Source organism: Nylanderia fulva, unplaced genomic scaffold (genome assembly GCF_048542155.1).
Source record: "Nylanderia fulva isolate GAGA-0341 unplaced genomic scaffold, ASM4854215v1 Scaffold9, whole genome shotgun sequence".
Taxonomy (NCBI): Eukaryota; Metazoa; Arthropoda; class Insecta; order Hymenoptera; family Formicidae; genus Nylanderia; species Nylanderia fulva.
Window position 1 is genome coordinate 5,158,958 of NW_028191026.1, and position 13,578 is coordinate 5,172,535.

Sequence of the window (13,578 nt, forward strand, 5' to 3'; positions counted from 1 at the left end):
TAAAGATTACATAAGTTCATTCGTATAAATAATTAATTGATATATGCAACATGAAAATTCGATGGATAAATTATTGTGCGGAAATGTATGTTTACCCGGGAAAAATTTTTTATATATATTTATATATAAATAATTGTATAATTCTACATATAATCATAAAATTATATATGTCTATTTTTATACATAATTATATAAATTTATATATAAATTATAAGAGTTCATATAATCATGTGAAATTATATATAAAATATATATATATTTATATACATATATGAAGAAATACTCTATTATTTATTATATATATAAATTTATATAATTATATATAAAAAGCACTTTTATCTAATTATGTATGGACATATTTCATATATAATTTTATATTGTTATATATAAAAAATTTTTCCCGGATACATATATGTTTCAAGGGACTTAATTAAAGACATGTACATACAATATTGCGCATAATGTTTAACATTATTACAGGCATTATTGTAGATTTCGATGCAAATCACGCTTCGTCATTAAATACAGATGTATCTAAAATATATTACAACATATATTCGAAGAATATATCTATATATATATATGATTCCTATAATTCGTTAGTACTCGACGGTGACGGTTTTCGTTTTCAGATACTCATTAAGCGCCTCCTGACCCAGGTCCTTCCCGAATCCGGACATCTTGAAGCCGCCGAAGGGAGCCGCTACATCCGTCTTGTTGTACGTATTGATGAAGACGGTACCAGCCTCGATCTTCTCCGCGAATCTGAGCGCCCTGCTGATGTCCTTGGTGAGGATGCCCGAGGCCAAGCCGAATTCGGTGTTGTTCGCCCGAGCGATCATCTCGTCGACGTTCTTCGAGCTGAACTTGGAGATCACCATAATGGGTCCGAAGGACTCTTCCTTGGCGATGTACATATTGTCCTGGACGTCCGTGAACACGGTCGGCTTGAAGTACCAGCCAGGACGGTCCAATCTCTTGCCGCCGTAAACCAACGTCGCACCTTCCTCGATCCCGATCTGAACAAACTGCAAGAGTTTGCCCAGATGGGCCTGATGATTTTGCGGTCCATGAGCTGTGCTTCTGTCCAACGGATTGCCGATGGAGATCTTCTTCACCTCTTCGACCACGCGTCTCACGAACTCGTCGTGGATTGTCTCCTCGACGAAGAGTCGTCCTGTATTAGTAAATAATAATAAGAATTATAATACACAATAATCATAAATTTTTATTTGATATTTAAAATTAATTTCTATACTCACACAAATAAATTAATATTAATTGCCCTCAATAATTTATTCAAATATTAATTTGATTTTAATTAATTTATTTAATAAAAGTTTTATTACTTAATAAAATTTATTTAATAAAATTATTTTATAAAATAAATAATAATAAGAATTATAATACACAATAATAATAAATTTTTATTTAATATTTAAAATTAATTCTTATATTCACAAATTAATTAATATAATTATATACTCTCGATAATTTTTCAAATCATTAATTCAAATATTAATTTGATTTTCATTAATTTATTTAATAAACATTTTTATTATTTAATAAAATTATTTTATAAAATTTGGAATTTATTTTTCAGAAAAAAATTACGTGAGATTATTTATCTATAGAAAGAGTTCAACTTTTCACAAATAAGGAAATATTAAACAAGCGCTCATTTACCAGCGGCGATGCAGTTCTCGCCCTTGTTGAAGAAGACGCTGCTCATCCCGATCCTGACCGCGTGCTGCAAGTCAGCGTCCTCGAAGATGACGAGGGGACTCTTGCCGCCGAGCTCCAAGGACACCTTCTTCAGGTTACTGTCGGCGCAGCTCTTCATGATGGTCTGGCCGATCTGCGTGGACCCGGTGAAACCCAACTTCCTGATCAGCGGATGCTCGACTATGGCGTTTCCGACGGCGCTGCCGATCCCGCAGACGATGTTGATGACACCGGGTGGAATTCCGGCGCGCGCTGACAGTTCGGCGAATTTTAATGCTGTCAATGGCGAGGCCTGGGCCGGTTTCATCACCACGGTGTTCCCGGCCGCCAGACAGGCCGCCATCTTCCACGAGAGCATCATCAGAGGATAATTCCACGGGGTGACCAGCCCGCAGACGCCGATCGGCTCGCGCCTCGTGAACGTCAGATTTCGATTCGGACGCGCGTGCGAGATCGGGATGGTCGAACCGTGGATCTTGTCGCACCAGCCGGCGAAGTAGCGCCACGTCTCGATAGACATACCCACGTGAGTCTTCAGAGCTAGGGTGTAGACCGCGCCGGAGTCCACGGATTCCAGGGTGGCCAGCTCCTCCTTGTGCTCCTCCATCAAATTTGCTAATCTAAAGAAAATCGGAGAGATAAATTAATTCTTAGAAATAAAGTTAAATGAAATTTCTAGGAATTTTTATCAGTTTTTAGTCTTCCAAAAAAAGATTTGCTGATGCTAGTAATAAAATTAAAAATAAAATTAAAATAAAAACGAAATTAAATTAAAATTAAATTAAATTTTTGTTAATCTCATCCAGAAATAAAGCTAAATAAAAATTCTAGGAATTTTTAACAGTTTTTATTTTTTCAAAAAAAAAGATTTGCTGATGATGATAAAATTAAATGAAAAATAAAATAATCAATAATAAATAAAATTAAAATAAAATAAAATGAAATAAAATAAAATAAATTAGAAGTCATTATGCTTACTTGAATAACAATGCTCCGCGTTCCCTGGCACTGATTTTACCCCACTCGCCCTGCTCGAAGGCCTTCTTGGCGGCTTTGACAGCTCGATCGACATCCTCGGCGGTCGCACTTTCCACCGAGCAGATAACGCTCTCGTCGTGGGGATTTATCGTGTCGACTGGCTTGCCGTGACCATTGACAAACTCGCCGTTGATGAAGAGCTGTTTGGGGAATCTCAGGGTCATGTTGTTCGCCTGTAGCACCACCGCGTCGTACTTGATCTCCTTCACAGCTACGCTTCCTCGAGCGGCGAGAACGACTGTTGTGGCTAATTCCTTGAAGACCGGTGCCATGAAGACGTCTGTGTTCTGCAGGCTGACCCCGAAATTGTCTTTAAGCTCCTCGACCAGGCGCACCACGTCCATGCTGCTCGCACCTGTAATTAAGTATGATTTTATTATATTTTTTTATTATATATTATATTATTATTATATATATTATATATTATATAATATATTATATTATTATTATTATATATTATATATTTTATTATATCTTATATTATATTATATTATATATAGTATATTATTATATTAATTATTATATCTCTTCAATTAAAAATAATAATGAAAAAATAAGATATAAAAATTGGAATCTCACAGCTTACCGGAAACGAAGAAATCCGTGTCGTCGTCGACCTCGATTTTAAGAATATCCGTCCAGATTCGACGTAGACCTTCCACGATCTTCAGCTCCTCTTCCGTGAACTCCACGACCTCGCCTTCGCCGGCTCGTCCGTATTTGCTGGCATGGATGGTCTTGGTACCGAGTTTGATCCTCTCCACGTTGACGTGTTGTCCATCCCCGGCCTTGACCAGCAGACCACCCGAATGAATGATCCCTTTTCGCTCCTCGAGGTCGACCTCCGCCTCGATCTCCGGTAATCTGCCGTTGCTCCATTGGGAGGAGCCGAAGAGGCGCACCTCCTCGCCGTTCAGCGTCGTCCAGGCACCTGGCGTGCTATCCAGACCGCGGATGAAGTCGTGGACCTGCTTCGCCGGCTTGGTCCAATCGATCTTCTGAAGCTCCTTCTTGTTCAGCAACGGATCGTAAGTCGCGCCCTCCTCGGTTTGCGGCATCTTGGGCGCCTGCTTCTTGGCCACGAGGTCCACGGCCTCGCCCATGGCCTCGATACCCTCCGGATAGAGGAAGCCGTTGTACAGGCTGTCCACCGTGTCGTTCGGCTCCACTTTGCAGGATCTTTGAAGAAGGATCGGCCCGGTATCCAGACCGTCGTCCGCCCAGAAGATCGACAATCCTGCGGTCTCGTCTCCTTGGATCAGAGTCCTGGAATAAAGTGGATCAAGATTTCTTAAGAAAATTTGGCTTTTTTGGATTTTATATTATTTACACTATGAAATATGTTATTACATTATTATATTATTATTAATATTAAAATATATTATTATATATATATATTATTATATTATTATATTTATACTATTATATAAAAAATGAAGATTATTATTAAAAAAATTCTATTATTAAAGCGACTATCTCTTCATATTTTTCTCTACAATTTTCCGGCAATTAATTAGCTCATGCACAAAAAAATGTATTTTAATTTATTAATTATACTTTAATTCACATATTATTTCTATTATTGCCATATAATAATAAAAATGTTGTTAATCGTGGTTAATTTATTTGATAAAAATATATATACGAAAAAAATATTAGCTATCATATAAAGAATATAAATAAATTTTCCTTCTCTTCCCCATTAGAATTATATAGCTTAAAAATCTTAATTATCATAGCTAAAAAAATGTTGCAAGCGACGTGCCCGAGAGGATAAAACGATACGATATCGATTCATAGGTCAAAAGTGAACGATATATACAGACATATATTCGCGTAATCGTTGAATGGCGAAATCGTACGGTGAACTCGCGTATTATCGTCGACGTATGATTATCGCCAACATATTTTCATCGAGAAAGTGGTCTCACTTCGCGTAATCTAGAGCGCGAAAAACTGCGGCGAACCGGTTGTTCCGGCGCGTGCGAAGATATCGAGAAATATCTCTGTAGCCGATAGATATAAGCGTGACAGCTAATATTAAAATAAAGGCTGAAAATAAATCGAACGACGAAGATTATTTAATCACATATATAACAGCGCGCAAAAAAAAATATATTACTTTAAAAAAAATGTATCGCGATGTTAAAAATTAAATTTTAGCAAGATAGTTCGCGTAGATTTGTCCAAAAATTTCCGGAATTTAAAAATTAAAATAATTAATAAGACACCCATACAGCACAAAATATTTTTAAAATCTTTTAAAAATATTTCTTAAAAAATAAAATAATTCTCAAAAATATTTTTAAAATGTTTCTGTGTTTTCATGTTTAAAAAATATTTTTAGAAATATTTTTGAATATAGATTTAATCTAATATTTCAAAAATATGTATCAAATATTTAAGAAAGTATTATCTGAGCGATGAAAAAGAATATTTTTTAAAATATTTAAAAAAATTTTTTTAAATGTTCTAAACAGTGTTATCACAAAAAATTGTTTAATCATTTTAAAATATTCCTAAAACCATTTTAAAATATTTTTATGCAATATTTTATAGAAATATTTTTTGAAAACATTCATAATATTTTGTGCAGTATAGGTAAATGATTATTAAAAAATAAATAATTAATAATTAATAATATAACAATATAATAAAAGAATTAGTTGATTAGAATTAAGGGACGCGATTTATTAGCTTCTATTAGAGATTCACCAGCTTATGGCACTCGCTCCTCGATGTCTGGGTAGCAAGGACGGATGATAACATATGCTGCGATGACGGGGATGATTGATGACCTCCATGGGAATGAACTGGGTGCAGAAGGGAAGAACGTTGAGGTCCACCTCGATGCTCTTGTACAGGTCCAAGATTTCAGGCAAGGCCACACCCTTGCTTCTCCAGGCTTTGATCTTGAAGACCGGCGTGTTATCGGCTTTGGCGGTGACAGCTGAAATTTAAGAGAGACGATAACGAAATGAACGAAACCACTTCCTTCAATCTCTAAGGGCGTTGAGATATCCCGGGAAAAAATTTTGTATATATAATTATATATAAATAATTGTATAATTATACATATAATTGTAAAATTATATGTGAAATATATATATATATGTCCATTTTTATACATAATTATACAAATTTATATAATTATAAGGGTTCATATAATCATGTCAAATTATATATAAAGCATATATATTTATATATATGTATAAAGAAATACTTAATTTATTATATATATAAAATACATATATAAATTTACATAATTATATACATATAAAAAGCACTTTTATTTAATTATGTATAGACATATTTTCATATATAATTTTGCGATTATATGTATAATTTTATATTGTTATATACTTTTTCCGGGATCTTATCGCCTATAAAGATACCTTCTAAACATCTTCCGAGATCAGAGATTATATTTTAAGAAGAGTGAAAATCGATAAAAATGCTTGACTGATTGTGAGAAATAATTAATGTCTATATAGTATATTTAGTTATATATATTTATATTAATATCTATCTTTTTTAGACGATATTATATTATATCTTCTTGATGCAAGACTGTAGGTATTTTTTCGACAAAAAATTGATAGCAGGAATTTTTAGACATATCTTCTAGAGATTATATACCTAGAGGATCCTCGCGATTTCCCTTATCCGGAATCGTGAACACTCCGGTGATCTGATGTCCATTTTGCCGCAAAAGTTTGTAGACCTCTGCCGCAAAGGGACTCTGTCCGATGATAGCAACCTTGAGCTGCGCCATCCTCGACTTCTACTTCGTAGAAAGAATTTTTATTAATTTATACAGATCTTTAATAATTAAATTTTGAAGTATATTCTAAAGAAAAATTTTATAAAGGAGTTTCTTATATGAAATAAATATTTTTCACATCAAATCAATATTATTAGTTTCAAATAAATGATTTATTTGGCAGTATTGAAATACTTAATCGAATTTAATAAATTTTTTTTCAGTATATAGCATAAAATGTAGATGATTTACATACACTACAATTTTTCTTTATTTGTTTCAAATTAAATTATTTATTAAGCAGTATTAAAATAAATATTTATTAATTTAATAATTTTTTTCAGTGTATCTATTATTTATCAGAGAGAATAGTTTAGTAACTTGCTCGAGAAATCTTGAACTTAAGAATAACGAATAAAAACTAAAGAATAATTAAAGAACAATAAGATACACGTTTCTTACAGCTACGTGTCTCGTTTATGACTGACTTCTGTGACTAATCATTTTCGTATTTCGTCGTTGACGAAATACAATAACATACATATCCTTATCTTTATTTATTGATATAATATAACAGATATCAAATAATTTGTTTCTTTTTCCGGAAAATAAGAAAGCCTTATCCTTTAACTCTCAAACGATCGCATAAAAAAATTGAAACTACAGAATATTTTTATATTTTTCCTCATAAATATATTTAATAAAAACAAAATTTTCATTTTTTTCTTCCGTTTTCTTTATAAATTTTATTATCTTTGATATAATTATTTCTAAAATAAAAAAATTAATTTTAATTTTAAAAAACTATTCCAACAATAACAGAAATCTTACAATAAATTAATTACATTTTATGCGATCTTCCGAGGATTAATTAACGAGCGACTTATTTAATTAATTCATATTAAATATACGATTAATTGAATAATCAATAAGGAGTAATTATAAATATAATATTCGTTTTATACATACCTGTCTAAGATTTAATCCGTCGTCTATAATTATGTTAGTAGAGCGGTTTTAAGCAAACTGTAAAAAAATTTATAATTACGAAGCTTATTTACAGAATAAATCGCAAAAGCTTCATTTACCGTCACCACACATACATATATCCAAAAATTAAATTAAAAAATATTAATCAATTAAAATAATAGCATAAATTAACACGTCGAATGGCACGTGGAAAGATTTCTATATTACATAAATCAATTTGCAAATTGCTCAATTGCATATTCATGTTGTGTATTATGCTATACTCTCTCTTAAAGGAAATCAGTGTATCATCATTGATAAATGATTTTTTTTTCAATTATAGCAAACAGTGAAATCTTCTTGAAAAAATTAGTTGCTAATTTTTCAATAAAATCTTATTGATTTCCAGTGTAATTAATGAAACGTAAAACAAAGAAGCAAAAAGTATGAGTGTTTTTATTAAAGATCAGTAAAATCATTGCTTTAATCAGTAACTTTTCGCTGATTCAGTTCAAGAGAATAAAAAACGTAAAATTAATTTATCCAGATATTTAATGTAATAACGATAATTTTTTTATAAAATAAGTATGATAATAAAATAATTAAAATAATATATATATAATATATTAAATAAATAAATATATTATATTACCTATATTATACATATAATTAATTATATAATGTAATAATATAATATTGCAATAATAAAATTTGAATAATTAAAATTATAATTAAAATAATTATCATTATTTATATTAATATAATTATAAATGCATATTATTACACATATACATCGCTTAATCGGTGGATTCATGTGACATCTCTAATTAATCGATAATTCAATTTTAATGAATAAATTTAAATGTGCATTCAACATGTTAATCTTCTCTCTCTCTCTCTTTCCCTCATCGGACAATAGTATCTTTTTTTTTCATTCGATGATACATGAAACTCGGAACTTACGATATCCAAGACGAAGTTGCGCCGCCAGATGAGATTTCTCAGACCCAGCATCAGTTCTAGAGAAGCGCGGGTGCACTAATGGTCCAACTGTTGCGCCTTCACTTTCTTCACTGACTGCTCTCACGATAGAACGCGAACGGTTCACCGTAGAATCGATTCCATCGATTGCGTACCCAAGCAAAACCGGCTACGTTTATATAATGTCGACGATATCTCTCGCACGCTTAGGGTCAAGATCTATGCCGAACATCGTCAGAAATTTTTATTTTCCAGGCATTCTTATCTTCAGACTTCTACTGATATAGTATATTTTGAGAATGCTGTGACTAAACTTACATTTCGACAATTTATCAAAATACAAATTTAAAGTATACATTTTTCAATAACACATGATAAAATATAACATCGAGAATTCATGCAACATTTATCGTTAGAGAAATTAAATTACAAAATTAAACGCATATTTTGTTACATTGTTTAAGCGCTTTTTTTAGTATATTATTATTTGCTATTAAATGCAGTATATAATTTTTTTGTAAGAATAAATTGAAAAAGAAATATTCTTGTGTGGTCAAATATTTATAAAAATTATGTGTATCATATTTTATGCATATATAATCACGATACTTATAAAACATGTATTTATAATTCGTTCTTCAAGATTGTCATATGCTCTTGACCAGATCAAATCTTGAGTCCACTAAGATCATACTTATAAGATCTTGAATATAAAAAATGCACTTTACAAATATATAATATATATTAGCTGAAACCTATTAGCTTCAAGAATTTGTATCTGATTCAATTAATATAAAATATTATATGTAATAGCTATATATAATTTCAATATTATTATACAATATTAATATATAATTTTAATAAATATTTGATTAACGAGAAAAGGCTATATGTACGTGCATATTATAACTTTTTCTTATTTACTATTAAATATTGATCTAAAGTTTAAATTATAATGTACGCAAGAAAAATATTTAATGACGCAGACGTGTATCTAAATAACAACATAACGCATTATTTCATTTTTACACTTCAAAATTCGTCATCGGAATAATCGAATGAAAAGAATACTTGTTTCGTGACGCCAATGACTTCGACGCAAGATTACGAGTCCAAACTGACTCGATCCAGTTTCGAGGGAAAGATTTCCCGGTATCGATCGTTTGTAAATAGGCAAAGGTCCCAACCCGAGATACTCTTCTGTAGAACCGCTTTAAATCGGTTTCGAGTCCGGAAAAAGATTCTTATCGTAAAATGCACAATTTTCACAATACTATCAAATTTTATACATCCATGCAGCAGATACGTTCGGTCATCGCGCTGTAACCCCTTGTGTTACATCATTTCCCGACCTTGTTTCATAAAAAATCGTTTAAATTATACTATTGTTTCGAGAAGAGTCGCATATCTTTTAGAGAAATACAATAAATTTTATCTTGGCTCTATCTTATTGTATGTAAATAAAAATATCGTTCTCGTTTTACAAAAGAATTACATTTACATTACTCTGTGAAATTCAATAAGATACCACAGTAAAAGAATAAGTTTAAAACTCCTAGAATCAAAAAGTGCATAATAAGCACTTTACGCCGGAAAACCGGTTACATATATGTGTACGTATATTTACTTAAATATTTTTATTATAAAATGGAAAACATAGGAAAATTTGCTGAATTAGTCGTCTAAATACGTCATCGAACAAATATGTATGTTTATTAAAATATTTATCGTGTTGTATAATATTCGCGGCATTAAATTATCAATAACTAAAACTTATTACACAGCTTCACACAATTTTGTTTTACTTAATTAATATAACACTGTACGTAGATTTAATAAATATTTAAATGATAAAAAGCATAACTAAATATATACTTCTTTATGCATCATTATTTCTTTTTTATTTGATTGATTTGAGTTTATTTAATTGATCTATATGTATATATCTTATATATGTGTATTATTTATAAATATTATATGTATTTTATGTAAATGATCTATAATACAACATATAATACAATGGGGATCACTTTCAATATCAATATATAACTAATATAGCTCTTATATATATTCGAACTTTATCAAATCTCAAGTAACTTACTTTTTAATTGGTCTCTAAATGAACAAAAATCATTATACTATTAGAATATTTATTAAACTAATCAAAGTATTTTAATATCGCGGTACTTTAAACTCGGACGCGCCGTCGATCGTCGTCGTCGGTTTCCTCTTATTCATAATATTCTGAATCTTCTGCCACTCGCGATCGAGCTCCGCCTTCTCGTTCTTCTCCTTGTTGTACTTCCTGGTGCGCCTACCATCGGCCATCTTCACGCCATACTGGAAGGCAGCCTTAGGCAGCGCCTCCTTGTTATTCATATATTCGCTATACTCCTCGGGCGTGTCAAAATCCCAGCGGCCGATTGGGCCCTTCTTGTTACCCAGGTCCATCTTCGTGTAATCTACTTCGTCGTCCGAGTCGTCGATGGCGTCTTGCATTTCATCCAGACCCGGATAACATTCGGCGTAACCTTCCGGCTCGGCCGCGAGTTTATTCAACAACGCGCCCTTCTTCGGCGCGTTATTATCCGTCGCGGCCACCGCGCTCTGCTGCAACACGCTCGGCAATTGCGGAGCATTCGCCTTGTCGTCGGTGTCAAGATTCGATTCAGGCTTGTCGAAGTACGAGCCCTTCTTCTTCTCGCGCGACTGCAAGTCCTTCTTGCTCGTCACCGTCGGCACGTAGTCGCCGATTTCGCCGTAGATGCTGTCGTCGGCGACCGGCGGTCGCGGCTGAATGTCTATTTCGTTCTCATCCCCGCGGATTCGTCCGTCCTTCAGCTTCTTGCCCTTCTTACTGTGTCGGCTACCTTGACGCAAATACGACAGAATCTGCGCCAGTTTGTTGATCACTATGTCGTTGGTCGTAAGAGTCGGCGTGTTGTCGATCGTCGGCACGTCCGCCTTGCTTCTGATCAACGTCGTGGGTATGTCGACGTCGGCGTTGTCGTCGTCCAGCTCAATCACGTACGCCATACGACCCGGCGTGAACAGCTCGTTCCTCTCGATCTGCTTGGACTTCATGATCATGACGGTCTTGTACACGTTCCGGCCCATCTTCGTCTTGAATTGCATCTCGTCGTCCTTTTTCTCCGGCTCCTTCTTCGGCGCCTTCTCCTTTGGTTTCACGAGCTTTTCCATTTCCTGCTCCTGCTCGTGCTCCTTTGCTTCAATTTCACTGCGTACCTGTAAAACAGTGTTGTATTAGTTATTTTAATCTGTGTTAAATACAAAATTTACTTTTGTTTACTTATATAATAAAGTAAGATGAAGAACCAATGCATAAAGGTATCAAATAATATAAGCTGAGTGTTTCTATAATAATGTAAATATAAAAAGATATAAATAATATATATTGGACTTACAAATACTTAAGAAAGCACTTGTATAAATTTAGTGCAAGTATTATAAGATATCCTAATACATTTTAAATAAAAATAGAATTACAAATCTATTTTGTGTGTTTTATACCTTGAGTTATATCTTCCTCAAACAATCCTTAATAGAAATTGAATACAAGAAAAATAATTAGAAACATAGTTTCTACATTAAAAAAAAAAGTAAAGTCTCCAATTAGAGATTACAAGATTTATTAATTTGTTCAAAAAATTAATTCCTAATCTAATTTTTTGAGGATAATATTTGGTAGCTATTTTTATAGCTTCGATCAAGAATAATAAAAGTGAAAATCACCTTTTGCAGAAATTTAGTGCAAGTATTATAAGATACCATAATACATTATAAATAAAAATAGAATTACAAATCCATTTTGTTTTATACCTTGAGTTATATCTTCCTCAAACAATCCTTAATAGAAATTGAATACAAGAAAAATAATTAGAAACATAGTTTCTACATTAAAAAAAAAGTAAAGTCTCCAATTAGAGATTACAAGATTTATTAATTTGTTCAAAAAATTAATTCCTAATCTAATTTTTTGAGGATAATATTTGGTAGCTATTTTTATAGCTTCGATCAAGAGTAATAAAGGTGAAAATCACCTTTTGCAGAAGAGCATAATCCAAGCCTTTGACCAAGTGAGTGTGCTCCATGTCACCACCCAAGAATTTTGACTGCTGGATCATCTGCCTCCTGCGCTCTGCAGCATCCATGCCAGATTTTAAATCCGGTGCAACAGCTCTGTATGCGCTGGCACTGTTCATAGGATCCTCGGCTTGGTAGTCCTGATTGGTGCCGTCTCTGCGTTCCCTCGCGCGATCCCTGTACTTCTCCGCGAGCTCTGCCATCTTGTCCTCCTCCTGTTTCTTCAGCTTCGCGTAGAAGCTCTTCTTCTTCCTCCGCAGCTCTGCTCGACTGCCCCCACTGACCTGGGGAGTCTGGGCTGTCTTTGCGCTGGCATCCCTAGCTGTGCCTGGCACGGAAGCTGGAGTAGCCGAGGGCACCGATGCCCTCGGGGTCATCAGAAGTTTCCGAAAGTCGTCGTTCGTCAGACGAACCGACATACCCATCTCATCCTCCGTCTCTGGCATTTTGTCCGGTTGTTTTTCTTACACCAGAAATAAGGTTAAAATCAGTAATCTTGTGGAGAAATGTATGGAGAATAATTTTGTTAATATAACAAATAATATATTTACCTTTTGTGAAAGAGTATAAATACAACCAATTATAGCTTTATAGATGTTAAAAAAGTCGAATTAAGTAAAATTTACATCAGCTCAGCTGTGAAATCAGGCGACTCTTCCATATATATATATATAATCAACACAACCAGAGTTCAGCGCCACACATAATTTATGTTACCAACAGATGATAAATCTCTGATTTTACAGTCTATTTCCACAAATATTGTTTTTTAAACAAATTAATAAATCTTGTAATCTAAATCTAAACTTTACTTTTTTTTAATGTAGAAACTATGTTTCTAATTATTTTTTTCCTGTGTTCTATTTCTATCAAGTATTGTTTGAGGAAGATATATAAAATTCAAAAGATATATAAAACAAAATGGATTTGTAATTCTATTTTTACTTATATATATATTATAATGTATTATGATATCACTTTTAACACTTGTACTAAAT

The 13,578-nt window shown here is 32.8% G+C and overlaps 2 protein-coding genes across 4 annotated transcripts; both read right to left on the reverse strand.

The window, feature by feature from the left end:
• LOC114929905 (cytosolic 10-formyltetrahydrofolate dehydrogenase) lies at positions 1-8,626 on the reverse strand. Of its 3 annotated transcripts, none has more exons than XM_085489759.1 (7): positions 8,459-8,626; positions 6,403-6,544; positions 5,479-5,713; positions 3,350-4,029; positions 2,704-3,118; positions 1,687-2,345; positions 1-1,177 (listed from the first exon to the last, which is right to left on the reverse strand). In XM_085489759.1, exons 1-7 carry the CDS (start codon positions 8,507-8,509, stop codon positions 600-602), a joined length of 2,760 nt encoding a protein of 919 aa, XP_085345885.1. In that variant the 5' UTR covers positions 8,510-8,626; the 3' UTR covers positions 1-599. The 3 variants fall into 3 exon arrangements, with proteins under 3 accessions (XP_085345885.1, XP_029157451.1, XP_029157450.1); XM_029301618.2 differs by lacking the exon at positions 8,459-8,626 and adding an exon at positions 7,496-7,553 and having other exon boundaries at positions 6,403-6,550; XM_029301617.2 differs by lacking the exon at positions 8,459-8,626 and adding an exon at positions 7,496-7,552 and having other exon boundaries at positions 6,403-6,547.
• Positions 8,627-8,699: 73 nt separating this feature from the next.
• LOC114929860 (IC cytokine homolog beag) lies at positions 8,700-13,422 on the reverse strand. The gene is made up of 3 exons (XM_029301545.2): positions 13,132-13,422; positions 12,538-13,043; positions 8,700-11,722 (listed from the first exon to the last, which is right to left on the reverse strand). The coding sequence occupies exons 2-3, from the start codon at positions 13,024-13,026 to the stop codon at positions 10,649-10,651; spliced, it is 1,563 nt and encodes a 520-aa protein (XP_029157378.2). The 5' UTR covers positions 13,027-13,043; positions 13,132-13,422; the 3' UTR covers positions 8,700-10,648.
• Between the last annotated feature and the right edge of the window lie 156 nt (positions 13,423-13,578).